Genomic DNA, 20,562 nt, shown 5'->3' with positions numbered 1-20,562 from the left:
CCACCGTGCCCAGCTAACTTTTTGTATTTTTAATAGAGACGGGGTTTCACCATGTTGACCAGGATGGTCTCGATCTCTTGACCTCATGATCCACCCGCCTCAGCCTCCAAAGTGCTGGGATTAGAGGCGTGAGCCACCACACCCGGCCCTCAATTTTTTTAAAAAACTGCCTAAAGAAAAAAAAAAATCCAGGGCAAGATGACCTCACTGCTTAATTCTATCAAATTAAAGAAGTAATACTAATCTTCCTCGAACATTTCCAAAATTAGAAGGGAATACTTCCTAACTCATTCCTCTGAGTTTACAGTGCCAGCCAGCATTACCTTGATATCAAAGCCAGATAAAGACTTCACAGGAAAATAAAATTACAGACTAATATTCCTTATGAATACGGATGTAAAAAATTCTCAATAAAATACTAGCAAACCAAATTTGGCAGCATATTAAAAACATTACATACTATGACTAAGTTGGATCTATCCTAGCAATGCAAGAGTAGTTTTATATAAGAACATTAATCAGAGTAAGACAACACATTAATAAAACAAATGAATAAACGTGATCATATCAATTGATGCAGAAAAAAGTACAAAATCCAGTACCATTTGAGGATAACAAAACTCAGAAAACAGGAACAGAAGCAAAGTTCCTCAACATAATAAAGGGCACATATGAAAAACTCCACAGGTAACATACTCCATAGTGAAAGACTGAAAGATCTCCCTGCCACCCCCGCAACCTCCCCCCACCCCCACCAAGATTATGAACAGGCAAAGGATAGTGCTTTTACCACTCAAATTCAACACTATATTAGAAGTTCTAGCTAGAACAAATAGGCAAGAAAACTAAATAAAGGACTTTCAAATTGAAAGGCAGAAGTAAAACTATTCTATTTGTAGATAACATTATTTATCAAATCCACAAAAAATCTGTAAGCTTATAAATGGTTTCAGCAAAGTTGCAGAGTACAAAATCAACACACAACTATTATGTCTGTTAAAAAACTCCAACAATGAACAATCCAAAAGGAAATTCAGAAAACAATTCCATTTACAATAGTATCCGGTAAAATAAAATACTTAGTGCTGTGGTGTGAATGTTTGTGCCTTTTGCAACTTCATATGTTGAAATTTAATACCAGTGCAATAGTATGAAGAGGCATGGCCTTTAGGAGGTGATTAGGAAGCTCTGCCCTCATGAATGGGAAATGTCCTTATAACTTAATGGACAAAGTAGTGGCTTGACAACCTGGAGAGACAAGTTTAGATACTGTGCTCCCAGTAATCAGAAATTTTATTTTTTTTATTTTTATTTTTTTAAATTGCATTTTAGGTTTGGGGTGCATGTGAAGAACATGCAAGATAGTTGCACAGGTACACACATGGCAGTGTGATTTGCTGCCTTCCTCCCCATCACCTATATCTGGCATTTCTCCCCATGCTATCTCTCCCTAACTCCCCACCCCCGCTATCCCTCCCCTATTCCAACAGACCCCAGTATGTAGTGCTCTTCTCCCTGTGTCCATGTGTTCTCATTGTTCAGCACCCACCTATGAGTGAGAACATGCGGTATCATTCTCAGCAAACTGACACAAGAACAGGAAAGAAATTTTATTTTTATAAGTTTACATAAATTGATGATTTTCCAAAACTAAAATGACTTAGTCAAATGGCCCCTTTTAATTTCTAAGATGTTTTAATACATCAAATCTGATTTGAATATTTAATATAGCAAGTATTGAAAATCCCAGGAAGATGGTGATCGAAGGGATCAACCCAGAGCTGAGGAGACGGGTAGCACTGGCAGGTTTGAGAGTTCGGATACAAACAGGGAGAAGGAGTAAATAAATATTGTGGATAACAGAAACAGAAAACTGAAAGGCTATGGAGTTAAGATTGAAACTGGGAAATGTCTATGTAAACTCATTGTTTAAAAACTATGTATAGACAGACAATACAAAAATAGATGTACACATGTGTATTTGTGTTTGTGTGTATACATTCATACATGTATTTTCTAACTCTGTCAATTAAGAGGGTCTGAGGCAGTGAAAACCTTTACCAATGAGCACCCAGATCTTGGTTTTTAAATTCTGTCCTTCACTAAAAAGAACAATGTCCTTTGGAGAAATGGCTGATGGCAAAGGTCGTGCCGGAAAAGGACAAAATGGGCCAGGTGCATCTGTTGTGCCACAAAGTAATTACTCAAAAACTGATAAGGGAGTCAGGCTGAAAATGGAATAGGTAACTCCAAAACTCCATCCCACACTAAAGCAACAATTAAGCTGGGGGTTGGGGGAACCCTCTCAGAATCAAGCTTTTCAGAATTCTACAATCTAATTAAAAAACTAGTACACCCAGAACATTCCTGATATGGCTTACTGGTGCCTGTGCCAAAGTGGACAGTATGCACCTGTTTTCAGAGAACTGTGGTTGTGTATTTATCTGTCTGTGCAGGCTCTCTGAAGAAGTGGCTCACAGGCTTGTCTTTGTTTTGCCTGCCATGGAACTTTCTCAGGGTTAGAGTAGTCTTCCAGGAAGTGCCTGTTGAAAACATTTAAAGCCAATTATCTGGCCATAGCAGCTAGATGAGAAAAGCAGCAGATAGACTGATAAAACTGGGAAGGAAATACATGGGGGCCACGGGTAGGAATAAGGGGTCTGAAAAGTTTCTGCAAAAACCAGGGAATTGAGGTCATGTGCAAGGCCAGGGCAGTATGCATGCTCAGAAAAAAGGCTGAGAGGAATCTAAGCTTTCACATCTGGTTGACTTTCAGGCTCTGTGTAAGCAGGAAGTAAAGGATAAGGCAGAGATGTAAATGGCCTGGCAAACCATTACAGGAGTGCTCTAAAACAGGTTAATATGCAAAGACAAGAAGAGTTTTTTGGGTTTTTTTTGGCTCTGGGCATTTATAGAAATCTCTGTCAAATCACAAACTGACCACTAAACTAACGGAACAGAGATTTCTGTGACCATGTACAACAAACAATACTGACTCTACAAAAATAGTTTAGAAAAGTCACAAACACCCAGCACTTTGGGAGGCCGAGGCGGGTGGATCATGAGGTCAAGAGATCGAGATCATCCTGGTCAACATGATGAACCCCGTCTCTACTAAAAATACAAAAAATTAGCTGGGCATGGTGGCACGTGCCTGTAATCCCAGCTACTCAGGAGGCTGAAGCAAGAGAATTGCCTGAACCCAGGAGGCAGAGGTTGCGGTGAGCCGAGATCGCGCCATTGCACTCCAGCCTGGGTAACAAGAGCAAAACTTTATCTCAAAAAAAAAAAAAAAGAAAAGAAAAGTTACAAACAATACAATATAAACAGCAACAACAAACTTTAGGGAAAAGGAATAATCTGATTTCTACATTTAGCACACTTTAATATTCAAAATGTTCAGTTTTCAATAAAAGAAGAGGAATGCAAAGAAGGTAATATGACCCACAGACACACAAAAAAGGAAATGAATAAAACCTGTCCCAAAAAACACCTTTGATAAAGAATTTACATCAGCCAGGCATGGTGGATCATTCCTGTAATCCCAGCACTTTGGGAGGCTGAGGCGAGCAGATCATGAGGTTAAGAGTTCAAGACCAGCCTGGCCAACATGGTGAAACTTCATCCCTACTAAAGATACAAAAAAATTAGCCAGGTGTGGTAGCAGATACCTGTAATCCTAGCTACTCAGGAGGCTGAGGCAGGAGAATCACTTGAACCCAGGAGGCGGAGGTTACAGTAAGCCAAGATTGCGCCATTGCACTTCAGCCTGGGCGACAGGGCAAGACTCTGTCTCAAAAAAAAAAAAAAAAAAAAAAGAAAGAAAAGAAAAAGAAGAAAATAGCAAGAGATAAGGGACTAACCATGTAAAAAGGATCTGAAACAAGATTAACAGCCAATCTCTCATTAGAAACCATGAAGGCCAGAGGCAGTAGGATAATGGCACCTTTATAGTGTCAAAAGAAAAAAATAATCAAGAATTCTATATTTGGTAAAACTAGCTTTCCAAAATTAAGGATAAATTAAAACATTTCTAGATCACCAGAATCTGAGAGAATTTATCAGTACTAGACCTGTCCTACAAGAAATGCAAAAGAAGTCCTTCAAGTTGAAACAAAAGGACGCTAGACAGGAACTCCAATCCAAACACACAAATAATTCAAATGGCAAAAGTAACTACTCTAATTAAATACAAAAGCCAGTCTTATTATATTCTTGGCTTTTATGTTCTCTCTTTTTTCTATATGATTTAGAAGACAAATACATAAAACAATATTTATAAATCTATGGTAATGTGCACACAATTTATCAAGGTATAATCAATCTGTAACAATAACAAGACAAAGGATGGGGACAAAGCTGTATAGGAGCAGAGTTTTTATATACTATTAAGGCTCAGTTGGTATTAGTGAAAGCTAGATTGTTGTAAATTCAAGATGTTAATTGTAATTCCAAGTATAACCACTAGGTAAATAACACAGAGAAATGGAAAAGGAATTAAAATGGCACATTCGAAAAAAACACACAAAAGAAGGCATACACAGAAAAACTGAAAACAAGAAAGATGTAATACATATGGAAAACAAATAACAAAATAGCATAAGTCCTTTATCAGTTTTATCACTTACTTTAAATGTAAATAAACTCCCAACTAAAATACAGAAATTGGCAAAATAAATACAAATATATGATCCAGCTATATATTGTCTATAAGACACTCTATTTATATACAAAAACACAATAGGTTAAAAATGAAATGATAGAACATAGTAACTGAAAGAGTGCCAGGGTGACTATATTGAGACAAAAAGCCTTTAAGTCAAAACTTCTTACAAGAGAAAAACATTACATATTTATTAAAAAAAAAAAAAAAGGTCAATCTACAAAGGAGACATAGTAACAGAAATAAATCATCCTGAAGTTTACATGGCATTTCAAGGATCTTGAAAATCCATGCATGTATGGTAAAACAATTTTCAACAAAGTTTTCAAGAATAGTCAATAGGGAAAGGACAAGTTTTCTAACAAATAGTGTTGAAAAAACTGGATAGCCACATGCAAAACAAAACTACCAAAAAAAAAATGTAACTCTGGCTCACGCCTGTAATGCCAACACTTTGGGAGGCCTAGGCGGGTGGATCACGAGGTCAAGAGATCGAGACCATGCTGGCCAACATGGTGAAACCCCATCTGTACTAAAAGTACAAAAAATTAGCCAGGCATGGTGATGCATGCCTGCAGGAGAATTGCTTGAAACCGGAAAACGGAAGTTGCAGTGAACCAGGATCACGCCACTGCACTTCAGCCTGCTGATAGAGCGAGACTCTGTTTCAATTAAAAAAAAAAAAGTAACTCGAATCAAAGACCTAATTCTAAGAGCTAAAGTTACAAAACTCATAGCAGAACACATAGGAGAAAGGGTTCTTAACATTATATTTGGCAATGATTTCTTGGATATAATACCAAAAAGCACACAACAGAAGTAAAAATAAATTAGACGACATCAAACTTAAAAACTGTGCCTCAAAGGACATGATTAAGTGAAGGAAAAGGCAACCAAAACAACAGGAGAAAATATTTGTAATTCATGTATTTGATAAGGAATTAATATCAAAAACATACGAAGAACCCCTACAACTCAAAGCAAACAAAATAACCTGATTCAAAGATGGACAAAGGACTTGAACAGACATTTCTCCATAAAAGGAGACAAATGGTCAACAAGCTTGTGAAAATATGCTCAACAGGCTTGGCACAGTGGCTCACACCTGTAATCCCAGCACTTTGGGAAGCCAAGATGGGTGGATCACGAGGTCAGGTGTTCAAGACCAACTTGACCAACATGGTGAAATCCCATCTCTACTAAAAATACAAAAATTAGCTGGGCTTGGTGGTGCATGCCTGTAATCCCAGCTACTCAGGAAGCTGAGGCAGGAGAATTGCCTGAACCTGGGAGGTGGAGGTTGCAGTGAGCCAAGATTGTGCCACTGCACTCCAGCCAGGGCAACAGAGTGACACTTCATTTCAAAAAAAGAAAAAATAAGCTCAACATCACTAATCATTAGGGAAATACAAATCAAAACTACTATGAAAAATTACCTTACACCCATTACAATGGCTATCACAACAAAAGAAAATAATGAGTGTTGGCAAGGATATGGAGAAATCAGAATTTTGTGCACTGAGGGTAGGACTGTAAAATGGTGCACCTTTTGTAGAAAACAGGTTTGTGTTTCCTCAAGAAATTAAAAATAGAATTACCATAGGTTCCAGCCATGCCACTTCTGAGTATATAACCAAAAGAACTGAAAGAAGAATCTCAAAGAAATATTTGTACACCCATGTTCACAGCAGCATAATTCACAACAGTCAAAAGGAGGAAGGAACCCAAATGTCCTCTGACAGATGAATGAATAAACAAAATGTGTACAATGAAATATCTTTCAACCTTAAAAAAGAGATAAATTTGACACATGCTACAACACTGAGGAAGCTTGAGGATATTATGTTAGATGAAATAAGCCAGCCATAATAGGACAAATACTGTATGATTTCACTTTTACGAAATACAGCAAAGGTAATGAAACTCATAGAAACAGAAAGTAAGATGGTGGTTGCTAAGGGTAAGGAGAAGGGAAAACTGGGGAGTTACTGTTTAATGGGTACAGAATTTCAGTTTCCCAAGATGAAAAAGTTCTGGAGATTAGATTTACAGTATTAATATACTTAACACTGCTTCTGAATTGTACATCCAAAAATAGTTAAGATGGTGAAAACAAACTAACAAAAAATAAAGATGCCTGCTTTGGCCACATATATTCAACATTGTAATACAAATTCCAGCCAGAGCAATTACGCTAAATAAATCAAAATTGGAAAGAAAGAAAACTATTTTTGTTTGCAGATGACATGATATTATATGCAGAAAATACTAAGCAATCCACAAAGGAACAACTAGAAGTAGAAACAAATTCAGCAAAATTACAGGATACAAGATCAACACTCAAAAATTAGTTGTGTACCAATTACAGTGAGCAGCCAAAAAAGCAAATAAACAGTTCCACTTACAGTAACATTTAAATAAAAATATTTAATAAATTTAAGGAAAGATATGCGACACTTGTGCACTGAAAACTACAAAACATTAATGAAGGAAAGAAGACCTAGGGAAAAAAAATCGCATGTTCATGGATTATAACATTTAATATTAAAATGATAACACTCCCCAATGTGTTATCACCCACTCCAACACTTAACCAGTGCAATACTTATCAAAAACTCAACATACTTGTTTTGCAGAAATAGAAAAGCTAACTAAAAATTCCTGTGGATTGCAAAGCACTCTGCTGGGGAAAACTGTCGGTTTCACAATAAATTAAATGTACAATTACCATATAACCCAGCAATTTCACTCCTAGTATATACCCAAAATAACTGAAAACATGTGTTCAAACAAATACTCGTACATGAATGTTCATAGGAGCACTGTTCACAATAGCCAAACACAGGATGACCCTCAGTGTCCATCAGCTGATGAATGTATAAACAAAAAGTGGTATATCCATACAGTAGTATATTGTTCAGCCATAAAACGGGACAAATTACTGATATACAACTACAACAGAAATAGGTCTTGAAAACCTTATTCTAAGTGAGAGATTAGAAACAAATTGTATGATTCCATTTATATGCCATATCCAAAATAGGCAAATCTATAAGACAGAAAACAGATTATTAGTTGCTAGGGGCTGGGAGTAGAAGGGAAAAAGGGAAAAACTGTATTAAGTTACAACACTGCTTATTAAGGGCACTGTGTTTCCTTTTGGTGTGATGAAAATATTCCAGAAATAAATGGTGATTATGGTTGTATAACACTGTGAATGTACTAAAGTCACTGAATTATATACTTTAAAATGGCTAAATAGTGAATTTCATGTGATATGTACTTTACCATAATTTTTTTTTTTTAGGTAGAATCCCTCGAAAGATACTGCAAATATTCTAGTTCTGCCCAGTCTGTAGGGCTGTCACAAAGCCTGCCACATCCTTACAACCCATGATCTTCCTACCCTACCAGGGCTGTTTCTTTAAACAACCATGAGTCCTAATGCTACACGATTCATTTGAATTTTTTATTCACATACTTTCTCTTGCTGTCTCTTAAGTTTTTCCCTGGACTGCAAGTGAATTATTCACTTTGTTGTACTACTTTTTAATGTAATGGCAAGATTATTGTCAGAAGCTTCACAATGTCACCTAATAAATCCCATTAACAAACTGTTTTATGTTCCAGTTTCACAACTCAGTGAGATCACAAGATCTGCATTCACCTACCTGGCATCTTTGTCCTGCTCTTTATCAACTCTCTATCAGAAATCAGCAAACATTTTCTGTCAAGGGTTACACAGTAAATATTTAAGACTTGTGAGCCATTGCAGTCTCTGCTGCAGCCAGTCAACTCTGCACTTGTAGCGTGAAAGTACCCACAGACAGTACATAAATACATGAGTATGACCGAGTCCCAATAAACCTTTATAGACACTGAAGTCTGAATTTCACATAATTTCCAAGCAAAATAATACTCTTGCTTTTTTTCCCCTCAGCCACCTAAAAATATAAAAACTATCCTTCATTTGTGGACCATAAAAAAACAGCAGGCTGCATTTGACACATGAACTGTAATGTGACCTCTCCTCTGTATTTTCCCTGACATCATTTCTGCTTTCATATGAATATAGAGACATTTTTAAAATCTCAATAATTACTTTTAAGCAAAATTGTAAAAAAAATAATAATAATAACTTACCTGGGCTGTGATCATCTTCCCCTGGTGTTGGAAGAGCAGAGAAAACTGTGAGGGTGTAGCTGAGAAATAAGGAAAGATCATGAGAGATGTCACTTGCCTGAAAAGGTCCACTTCATAGCTGGCAAAACATCTCTGAAAAGGAGATACTCATATGTCATGCATGACTCTGGCATGGTTATGTACTGCTCAGACACATTAGTTTTCAAATGTAAAAATGTTTGTTTTTTACTGACTTAAAAACAATGGTATGCTGTACTCTAAGTATGCAAACCAACATATTAAACTAATTAAGCAAGTTAGGAAAAGCCAAAGAAGGAAACATAATGCTTTCATGAAAACTGATGCTAAACAAAAATACTCAGGTTTTAATGTTTATTATAAACCAAAGAATCCCAACAAGGTTCTGAAAAAAGGGATGTGGTATTTTTCAGCCCAGTTTTTTTTTTTTAGAAGGAAAACGAACTCGCTCTAACTTGGTTTCAGGTTCTCAAAACCATCTTTGGATTTAAAAAGGCAAACTGATTTTTACTTTGTTGTCAATGCAGCAAACATCTGCCTGAGTCCTCAAGCGACTCAATGTCTGTTCTTGATTCTGCCACAACAAAATGTGTCAATGTCACCAGTCATTTAACATGTTAAGCTCATTTCCTGTCTGCTCCACCCCACTCCACCCACCCTATCTTTTAAATAAAGCTGAAATAGATAATTTTAAGACCTTTCTTGTGGCCTCACCTCTGATTCTGCAAGATCAAGAAGGAGGCATCCGTTTTTCTCTAGTTGTGCTGCAGTGCACCAGCAGCTCGGCATCATAACAGGATAAAGCGACGAATGCAGGCATGGGGGTGCTCTCCGCCACTTGGCTGCTAAGCTTGTCCCTATGCCTGATGCCTTCACAGCTCCCCAAGATGCGGCTCTGTCTGCTCCTTCCACCTTGCCCTCCTCTGCTGCCACATCTCTGAGTGGGCCCAAAGCGCGACCATCAACCAGCCTGTGGGAGTCTGGGCGGGACACAAATTGAGCCTCTGCTCCTCCTACTCTGCTTTAATGTCTAATGAGGCCTCAGCCCAACTGGCCGGGTGACCTAGGAGGGCCCCTGAGCTCTCGATCCCCACCCTTCCCTTCTTACCTCACAACAGCTGCTTTGCTACTTCAGTTCGAATCCTCATCCAAGACTGAAAAGTCCTACATCTTCCTGTCATTTGAGCCACGAGCTGGGCCGTCTGGAAATGCCCACTGGTACTACTGGGGACACAGGCGAGGCTGGACAGTGCTGGAAGGCCAGGGGCACCTCCCTCCACGTGCGCAACCTCACGGGTCAGTGGAAACAAATTCCCCAATCCACAGCCATGGTGACTTCAAAATACTTACTGGAGGTGTCAGGCCATGAAGCTGCAACCTGTGAGGACACAGCAGGCCGGGTGACGCTGGGCAGAGGCTCGGTGTGGAGTCGCTTGCAGCCACCTGGCTGGGCTCAGCATTGCAGTGACAACGCAGCGACGCTGACCACAGGTGATTGGGAGGCAACAGCGAGATTCTGAGGGGAAAGAATAAGGAATAAGGGCAGAAGATCCGTTCCCGCGCTGTCCTGCTGGGCATTCTTCACCCCAGGAGGGAAGAAAACCCAACCTCACTCGTCACAGGCGCGGGACCAGTGCGACTCAGGCAGTATTCAAACCCAGGCCAGGAGGCAAAGCCGCTCCCCATCTCCCGCTGCCAGACCGCGCGGAACCCCCAGTCCACCCTTACCCCAGCCCTCCCCTACTCACCCACCGCGTTCTCTGCCCTGTCGCCGGGAGATAGCCCTCCCTACCAGGCTGATGAAATGAAAAACAAACCTGGAGCCACACGGCGCAGAAGGCCCGGAGCGGCTCCCGCGATTGGGGCCAGAAAATGCACACTACATTTCCCATAAGTCCTCGCGTTGCTCCCTCAGAAGGTGCACACTACATTTCCCACAAGTCCTCGGGTGGCTCCTTTAGAAATGACCTGAGGTTTCAGTTGCATTGGGTAGAGTTCGTTCCCAGATGCAGCAAGTGCAGTGCTGCAGTTTTATTTGTTATCTGAAATTATGAGTATTTAAATTACATAGTTTTCTCATGAATTACATCTCCCTAATGATTTGGCTGTCCTCAACACTTCCTCGTTTGGCAGAATTCACGATAGGAATTTCTTTAAATGCTGTTGGTTCCTGTGGCGCGGCAGCGATGCAACAGCACCACCTCCACTTGCTTCGTTCTGGTCCACTGGAGGCTCACAGTGAGAAAACACGCTGGATGTGAGCATTAACAGCCTGTACACTATCATAAAGATAACTCAGAATTGCTCTTCAAATGTTGTTAAACCATGTACTACCATCTTTCATGGCAAACCTGCATTTTCCATTCTTCAGGAGTACATGTTGAATCTTTTGATCACAGTAACTTTTTTTGAAACAGAGTCTTGCTCTGTAGCCCAGGCTGGAATGCACTGGCGCGATCTTGGCTCACTGCAACCTTCGCCTCCTGGGTTCAAGCGATTATCCTGCCTCAGCCTCCCTAGTAGCTGGGACTACAGACGCAGCACCACGCCCGACTATTTTTTTGTATTTTTTAGTAGAGAGGGGATTTCACTGTGTTAGCCAGGATGGTCTCCATCTGCTAACCTCGTGATCCGCCTGCCTCAGCCTCCCAAAGTACTGGGATTACAGGCGTGAGCCACCGCGCCCTATCGATCACAATAACTTCTTAAATGTCCACTGACCAAGGTAACACAGAAGTGGAAAACCAGAAACCGCAGGTTCTCATTCATAAGTGGGAGCTAAGCTATGAGTACGCAGAGGCATACAGAGTGATATAATGGACTTAAGAGACTCAAGTGGGAGAGTGGGAAGGGGGCCGGAGGTTTAAAAAACTACACATGGCCAAGCGCGGTGGCTCACGCCTGTAATCTCAGCACTTTGGGAGGCTGAGGTGGGTGAATCACTTACAGGGATTCGAGAGCAGCCTGACCAACACAATGAAACCCCGTCTCTACTAAAGATACAAAATTACCAGCACTTTGGGAGGCCGAGGCGGGTGGATCACGGGGTCAAGAGATCGAGACCATCCTGGTCAACAACGGGAAACCCCGTCTCTACTAAAAATACAAAAATTAGCTGGGCATGGTGGTGCGCGCCTGTAGTCCCAGCTACTCGGGAGGCTGAGGCAGGAGAATTGCTTGAACCCAGGAGGCAGTGGTTATGGTGAGCCGAGATCGCGCCATTGCACTCCAGTCTGGGTAACAACAGCGAAACTCCATCTCAAAAGAAAAAAGAAAAAAATACAAAATTAGCTGGTTGTGGTGGCACATACTTGCAGTCCCAGCTATTTGGGAGGCTGAGGCAGGGGAATCACTTAAACCCAGGAGGTGGAGCTTGCAGTGAGCTGAGATTGTTCCATTGCACTCCAGCCTCGGCAAAAACGGCAAAACTCTGTGGGCTGGGGGAGGGGAGGCCGGGAACTACACATTAGGTACAGTGTGTACATTACTCCGGTGATAGATGCACTAAAATCTCAGGATTTACCACTTTATAATTCATCCATAACCAAAAACCACTTATGCTCCAAAAGCTATTGAAGTTTAAAATAAAAATAAAAAATTAATGTCCACTGACCAAGAAAAAACATTTCTGTTCATTTTTATTCCCTTCTTTACAACCACTGATGATGATCCCACTTGTTCCCATGCTGGAAAAGCATTTAGTAACATCCATGTAAAAGAATCAAATTATTCAAGGTATGAGATGTATTTCAGAAGACAGCCATGGCAAGTACAATAATGATTATCACTTCAAGTCACAGTTTATTTTCCTGTTCATAAATAATGTTTTCCTCGTTTTTTGTGTTTTGTTTGTTTTTTGTTTTTTTTTTTGAGACGGAATTTCGCTCTGTCACCCAGGCTGGAGTGCAGTGGCGTGATCTTGGCTCACTGCAACAAGTGATTCTCCTGCCTCAGTGTCCTGAGTAGCTGGGACTACAGGAACCCACCACCACACCCGGCTAATTTTTGTAGTTAGTAGAGACGGGGTTTCACCATGTTGGCCAGGCTGGTCTCGAATTCCTGACCTCATGATCCACCCACCTCAGCCTCCCAAAGTGCTGGGATTACAGGCATGAGCCACCGCTCCTGGCCTAATGTCTTCCATTTTAAGAACAGTCTTGACACTTGTGAATATTTTATTATTTCTTTAATGCATTCAGGTTCCATTATGCAGTGGATTATTTCAGTAACATTGTTTGCTCTTCTTTCAATTTGCATAATCCTATCCCTAAAGCGGTTGCAAACATGCCACTTCCAGGCTCCTTGGGACTGAACACATCCTTCTGGGATTGTCTCAGAGGGAACAGCTGTGCCGGCACCATGGAGGTGGTGCTGATCTTTCTATGCAGCCTGCTGGCCCTCATTGTCCTGGCCAGTGCAGCTGAGAAGGAGAAGGAAATTGATTCTTTTTATTATGACTACCAGACCCTGAGGATTGGGGACTGGTATGTGCTGTGGTCCTCTTCTGTTTGGACCCTCCTTATCCTAGGTTGCAGGTGCAAGTGCAGTTTCAATCAGAAGCCCAGGACCTCAGGAGAGGAGGAAGCCCTGGCAGAGAACCTCATCACTGCAAATGCAACAGAGCTCTAGAAAGTAGAGAACTAAATGAAGTGCAGCCCTCCAGCTGCTTGAGATTCTAGATGCAAATATTGATGCTTAAGAAAACAGCTACTTCAGCAACAAATCTTTCCCCAAGAGAAGCTAAGAACTTCTGTGTCCACTCCTCCATGCCCTTCCCTGTCTATTCTAACACCATTCCTCAACCTAATGATGCAACTAATTTCTTGCCTCACCACTGCAGCCTGCAGGTTCCTCCAACTCCTGTGATGCATCTCTCTGTGTGTTTGCTGACTGTAGTGTTCATGGCTACTTGTTTGTGGTTATAACTGTTAGTGAACTATGGACTCGCTTTCCTGGGCAGGGACTGAGCCATATGGCCATCTGCTCCTCCCTGCCCCACTCACCTCTCACTCCTGGGAGTCTGCTTTTTCTCCAGAGAGACTAGCTCCTTCCCTTTAGAGCATGGACAGGAGTCTTCAATTGCCTTGAGACTGGAAAGCTTGGCACCACTTTCATCATCTTTCTTCACTCCTTTTACAAGAACCTCACTTCCTTATCCCACCCCAAGCCCAGTCTGTTCTGAAGAGCAGCAATTGGAGATATAAAGCAAAGCAAGCAGTGTGTGAGCACAGCATTGCCTTCACCAGGCTACTACAGCCGTCCATGGTTATTTTCCTCCCTGGGAAAGCCCCAGAGAGTCCTCATCTGCCGTGACCCTTCACAGAGCACCCAGGGATTCCAGGCCCAGGGCTGCTGCTTTTTTTTTTTTCCCCCAGTCCCACTCTGTCACCCAAGCTGGAATGCAGTGGCACCATCTCAGTTCACTGACCTGGGTTCAAGGGATTCTTGTGCCTGGTTCTCCTGAGTAGCTGGGACTACAGGCACACAGCACCACACCCAGCTGATTTTTGTATTTTTAGTAGAGATGAGGTTTTGCGATGTTTACCAGGCTGGCCTCAAACGCCTAACTTCAATAATCCATCTGCCTCGGACTCCCAAAATGCTGGGATTACAGATGTGAGCTACTGTGCCCAGCCTAGACCCAGGGCTTCTAATCTGCTCCTGGGGAATGTAGCCCTTGCATATCTTCTCAGCAATTACCCCAGAGGCTCTGGTACCCTACCACTCTCCAGCCTTCCTGCTTCTGGGATTTCAATTTACAGCCCAGGTTTTCTGGACACAGGCTCCCATCCCTGAAGTTGAGTCTGCAGCAGGCGATGACTGAAGGATTCCCATTCTGTTGTGGCCAGCACACTGGAATGGGCAGAGGGAGAGTAAGGGGCCTTTGCTTCTCTGCTCATGTCCCCGTGGTCAGTAGAGACAACACCTTCATCCTTTGCACTGCCTGTCAGTGGTCAGAGAGGTGAGTGAGGTAGGCTAGAGACCCAGTAGGCTCCATGCAGCACTGCTGCAAAGGGTACAGGAAGAGGTCAAAGGTCATGATGAGAGTGGAAGCTCAAACAAGATCCTGCCCTTCCTGTCCTCCACATGCCCGTGGAAATCAACCAAACTGAGCCTTGTGGCCAGACTGTTGTTCTCCGTCTCACATGAGGCATTTCGATCATTGATCATCTCTGTGATCATAGTGAAGCTATTACTTTTGTTGTTGTTGAGTAGATTTCATCCTGGCTCTTGAAAATTTGATTGCATCTTTGGAATCAGAAAATACTTCTAGCCGTAATACTTTCAAACTGTCATTTGAGCTGAAAGACTGCTGCTGTTATAAAGTGTTTACAACTTCTACTGCAATTACTATATCTCAATCTGAATTTATTTTATTTTATTTTATTTTTTGAGACAAGAGTCTTGCTTTGTCACCCAGGCTGGAGTATAGTAGCACAATCTCGGCTCACTGCAACTTCCACCTCCCAGGATCAAGTGATTTTCCTGCCTCAGCCTCCTGAGTAGCTGGGATAATAGGCACTTGCCACCACGTCTAGCTAATTTTTTTGTATTTTTAGTAGAGATAGAATTTCACCATGTTGCCCAGGCTGGTCTCAAACTCCTGAGCTCAAGCAGTCTGCCCACCTTAGCCTCCCAGATTGCTAGGATTACAAGCGTGAGCCACTATGCCCAGCCTTAAAATAAAAAAATCTGTTATATCACTCTGTAGTATGAATTGAGGAAATCATACATCTATGTTTTGCTGTAATTATGTGCTGATGCCTTTCTCCATTTTTACATACTGCACAAAAAGTTTCAAAAGGAATCTTTCCTCATTTAATAAATCTCCACTTTTCAAACAATTCATCACAAAGTTTATGCTTGCATTTTGGTATCTGACATTCAAATACACACAAATAAAAATAGATAATAGCAACTACCAAAAAATTGAACTGAGTGTATTTGATAATCTCGTGGCTGCCTTTGTGTGTCTGTCACTCACAAGTCTGAACTCAGAACTAACCTCAAACGGGTTGAACCAATGAAAGCATTACAAACTTGCAAACTAATAATTATTTGAAGTAGAGTTGCCATTGAAGTGGCCTGAGATGGCTATCCTATCCTTGGCTGGTATCTGGGAATGTGAATTTTGGGAAGGTTTGGGAACCTGGATTTCAGAATGGTTCCCTCCACCCTCACTGACCAAGTAGCTAACTGTACGGTTTTTGAGGAACACTGCTCTTTTTTCTGGGAATCTGGAATTTTGGTGTATGCACAGTAGACAGTGTCTACATGACCAGTCCCCAATAAAAAGCCTGGACACTGAGTCTCTAAGGAGCTTCTGTGACAGCATTTCACATCTGTTGTCACAGCATGTTGCTGCAGGAATTCAGCACATCTTATGTGACTCCACTAGGAGATGTTTAGAAGCTGGTGCCTGGTTTCCTCTGGACGTGACCCTATGACCTCTCCCCTTTGCTGATCTTGCTGTAATAAATTATAGTCATGGTGTGACTATATGCCAAGTCCTGTCAGTCCTCCTAGCAATTTACTTCTCACTCTGTCACCCAGGCTGGAGTGCAGTGGCATAATAATAGCTCACTGCAGGCTCAAACTTCTGGGCACAAGTGATCCTCCTGCCTCAGCTAGGACTACAGGTATGTATTCTCCTGAATAGCTGGGACTACAGGCACATGCCACCATCCTGGGCTCTTTTTTTTTTTTTTCTGTAAAGATGGTGGGGGGGGGTCTCACTATGTTGCCCAGGCTTATCTTGAGCTCCTGGCCTCAAGTGATCCTGCCTCCACCTCTCAAAGTGCTGAGATTACAGGTATGAGTCAGTGCATCTCGCCCAGAAGTGGAATTTGCTAGAACCATGTCTCATGAAGATTTAGCTCTATCACTGTTTGGGAAAAGGAAGAATGAAGGGAAATAGTGATGAGCCTTTGATACCTGGGTGTCTATGGAGCCCTCCAGGGTTTGAGAGCAGCAGCTGAACTGCTATCTGCTGTTAGAAGCGACAGTGACCTATGGGATTAGAAATGGATCCAACCCTGGCTTCTTTGAGCTATGCTGGATGAAGTGAAGGGGAAAATATACAGCTGTGTGATCTCTTCAGGTGGAAAGAAGAAAACAACCGTGAAAAATTATAAAGGTGAATGTTGGGTGCCCCCAAAACGTTAAAAGTTCTCAGGGCTAGAGGAAAGCTGGGCTAGGAGAGTGAGGAGGGTGCAAAGACTCCATCCAGCCTCCTCTTCAGCCCAGCTGCTGCCGCGTTGCAAGAGCTGCCTCCTTCTTTGCCTCCCCCTTTACCCACCCCTTCTGCTTTCCAATCTGGATCTGTCCCACAGCATTAATGCTAAGCTAACTGCAAATGCTGGATTTACTGCTATGGGTGTAGTTTTCTATAGGAAAAAAAAATGTTTAATGGCTTTGTGTTTTGTGGCTATTACAGCTAGATGTATTAATATAAAATTGGTACAAAATGTTAAATGCTTTCAATTTCATAAATTCTAGAGGGAACACACTGATCAGGAAAAACTGCAGAGGAAAATGAGTGGGACAACTTCTTCGCTTTTTAGAGCTAGTGGGCAGCTTGAAATTTAAATTCTCAATACTGGAAACAGAACATGCCTCCAAAATTAACAATTTTTGTTATGGGTTTTGCCTATTGGAGCCACTGGGAATACAATGTGAAGAGAGGCAGTCTTGAGCTAGAGATATGCTTTGGAATTTACAAAGCAAAATCAGAGAGCTGACCCTTAGAGGCTGGTGATTTTCTGGCCTGATGTGTGTAGTTTTGAGTTGGTCAGCTTGGACTCTAAGGTGAATAAGGTAAAAAGAGCTCAGCAAAGCCTTACTTGTCACTCCTCTAGGAACACAGCTGTCTGGCCCTGCGGTATCTCAGTCTCCACGTACTGGAAGAACATACGTTAGATGTTGGGGAAACTATAAGGCTACAGGGTGATCCTGCATGTTGGCAGGGAGGATTGTTCAAGGTAGAAACTGTGGGGAAGAGAGAGAGATTTCCATCTGCGTAGCTGCTGCTATGTGCTAACTTGGGGGTAAGAAAAAATGTTAAGGAATAAAAAAGTCAAGATCTCTGTCCTCACAGGGCTTCCAGGCTAGAAAGGAAAGTGGCCACCATATAAATTGTGCACAACTCCATTAGTAGTTAAGAGGTCTGTTTTATTGCTTTGAAACTCAAGTGCAGGATATTTAAGGTTTATCTGCAGCCTTTCCTTTTCTGGAAATTGTAAACTAAAAATAAAATCTTAAGCCCCCACCAACTGCAGGACACTCCCCTTAGCCAAGGGGACCCCAGAAAAACTTTACAACTGAGTTCCTGGCCATGACGAGATGGGAAGTCACACATGTCTCATTATAACTTCTCATGTTTATGGTTTAGACACAACAAATGACCAGCATTAATGTTAATATAGAGATCATAAGACTGGCAGAGCAGACTTTTTGTGGGAATGAGATAGCAAATTATAAACAAGACCTAAGGCCATGCCAGGTCAGTGTTAAGTCAAGCACCCTAAACTTAAAAAGTAAACTATGGTCTTACTGCCTCAAGCTTTTTCTCTTTTCTCTAGCAGCTAAATAAGCACTGGCTTTGAGATAAGCAAAATGAAAACACTTGTAGCTCATCGCGGAACCCTAATCACCAATTCCTGTCCCAAGCACTGAACTACAGCTTTGATTGGACAAGAGACTGAATTCAGTAACTCTCTCCTGATAAGAAGACCACCCACCATGAACTGGTTCTGGCTGGATTTATAGAGGTTGCACACTTGAGTGCCTTCCTGTCCTGAAAAGATCTTTTGACTGATAGGGCCTAATACATTGAAATATTAAGTCTCCAACCCCAAATGAACATGGGTCAATTGTTACATGCATGTTGATTCAATAATGATGCATCAGGACTGCCTTCTTGCATATTCATAACTTCTCCTGCAACCCGTTGAATATGTATGTTTAGCCAACTGATCCAGCATAATGCTTCTACCCCAACCTGTCTTCCTTCAAAGTGCCTATTTCTGGTCTTAGCCAGAGGCACTCTTCTCAGCCTATTTCCCTTATAAGAAATAAAGCCTCCTCTCTATTCCAAATACTTAAATCTTGTGATAATTTTTATTGAGATGAAGTTTCGCTCTTGTCACCCAGGCTAGAATGCAATTGTATATTTAGTAGAGACGGTTTCACCATGTTGGCCAGGCTGGTCTGAACTCCTAACCTCAGGTGATCCAGCCACCTCAGTCTCTCAAAGTGCTGGGATGGGATTACAGGCATGAGCCACCGTGCCCGGCCTAAATCTTGTAAACAGTCAATTAAATGGTTCCTCGACAGAGCAACATTTAAGGCAGACATTAGCTTTTATTGCCCCATAACACTTCAGTAAGTTTCCCTGAATCTTTGCATTTACTTGCCAATCAACTCATAGTGACTGAGGCAGAAGTAAAATCCACAATTACCTTACCCCTGGCCTATGCGATAAAGTAACAGATCCTTCATTACATATTTGAGAGGCATCTCTGCTATTGAGTACGTTTCCATTTTTATTTAACCTTTTTTTAGGTTCAGGGGGACATGCGCAGGTTATATAGGTAAACTCATATCACAGGGGTTTATTGTACAGATTATTTCATCACCCACATACTAAGCCTAGTTATTTTTTCTGATCCTCTCCCTCCTTCCACCTTCTACCCTCAAGTAGACCCAGTGTCTGCTGTTCCCCTCTTTGTGTCCATGAGTAGGTTACAACTACTACCAAGGTCCATTCGTCTGCTGCTTCCAAGTTTGGTTGGAAACATAAGCCCTAAGATCACCCCAGAGCTATGGTGGGAAGCCCAGGAGATCTAATACCTGAGTAGTTTTAAACTAGAATATGCCTGTGGCTTTTTAAAGATGTTTGCAATTTTTGCTATTCTCCCATTGAGAGTTGGGGGGTCAATGCCCACCCTTACTGGACTGAACACTAGTGCTCGTCACTGATGCATGACATGGAAGTGATGCTGTGTAACTTCCCAAGTTGTGTTTTAAAAGGCCATGAGCATATGCCTGGTTCACTCAGGTCACTCACCTGACATGCCCTTGACCATTAAGTCAAAGCTCTGAATGTTCAAAGTAGCAGAGGGCTACCTGGAAGCCTGGGCACCTGGGAAATCTGTGAGGTCTCCTGTAGGTACTGCACCCATGTCCTCTGCAGACATGTGAGTGAAATCACCTCCAGATGATGCCAACCCCTTGCTGTGGATTCAACTCCAGCCAATGAGTCATCTTCTGCAGTCCCCAAAAACCAGTAAGCAGCAATAAGCCATCTTTTCTGTCTTCCTAGCCCTGTGAACCATGAACAACAACAACAACAAAATGATTGCTTTATGCATTATTTTGTGGTAGTGGTTCTTTCTTTTTTTGAGACGGAGTTTCGCTCTTGTTACCCAGGCTGGAGTGCAATGGCACGATCTCAGCTCGCCGCAACCTCCGCCTCCTGGGTTCAAGCAATTCTCCTGCCTTAGCCACCCAAGTAGCTAGGACTACAGGCATGCGCCACCATGCCCAGCTAATTTTTGTATTTTTAGTAGAGACAGGGTTTCACCATGTTGACCAGGATGGTCTTGATCTTGACCTCGTGATCCACCTGCCTCGGCCTCCCAAAGTGCTGGGATTATAGGCTTGAGCCACCACGCCCGGCCTGGTTCTTTCTTTAAAAAAATGAAATTCACAGTGAAAGTAGCAACAATAACACACTT

The 20,562-nt window shown here is 41.9% G+C and overlaps 1 protein-coding gene and 1 pseudogene across 48 annotated transcripts in view; one reads left to right on the top strand and one right to left on the bottom strand.

Moving 5' to 3' along the window:
* The window catches only part of ZNF37A (zinc finger protein 37A), a 29,921-nt gene extending 19,219 nt beyond the window's left edge, over nt 1-10,702 (bottom strand). For 4 of the 47 annotated variants that reach the window (XM_078345267.1, XM_078345268.1, XM_054242806.2 and 1 more), the window contains exons 1-5: nt 10,573-10,702; nt 10,175-10,340; nt 9,933-10,048; nt 9,539-9,804; nt 8,807-8,938 (exon numbers count right to left, since the gene is read on the bottom strand). In XM_078345267.1, the coding sequence (XP_078201393.1) occupies nt 8,807-8,938; nt 9,539-9,616 (210 nt within the window). In that variant the 5' untranslated portion in view covers nt 9,617-9,804; nt 9,933-10,048; nt 10,175-10,340; nt 10,573-10,702. Of the gene's footprint in view, nt 1-3,671; nt 3,790-8,806; nt 8,939-9,538; nt 9,805-9,932; nt 10,139-10,174; nt 10,532-10,572 lie in introns of those variants that run through there. The other 43 variants (XM_078345269.1, XM_078345273.1, XM_078345247.1 and 40 more) reach the window with 35 other exon arrangements.
* A 2,481-nt stretch (nt 10,703-13,183) lies between these two features.
* LOC108589547 (FXYD domain-containing ion transport regulator 6 pseudogene) lies at nt 13,184-17,593 on the top strand (annotated as a pseudogene). Its single transcript, XR_013524799.1, has one exon. The product of XR_013524799.1 is annotated as an FXYD domain-containing ion transport regulator 6 pseudogene (transcript).
* Nucleotides 17,594-20,562: the final 2,969 nt, after the last annotated feature.

Source organism: Callithrix jacchus, chromosome 12 (assembly GCF_049354715.1).
Source record: "Callithrix jacchus isolate 240 chromosome 12, calJac240_pri, whole genome shotgun sequence".
In the NCBI taxonomy this organism is placed as follows: Eukaryota; Metazoa; Chordata; class Mammalia; order Primates; family Cebidae; genus Callithrix; species Callithrix jacchus.
Note: the sequence above shows the minus strand (reverse complement) of the source record. Positions and strands in the feature narration are given on the sequence as shown.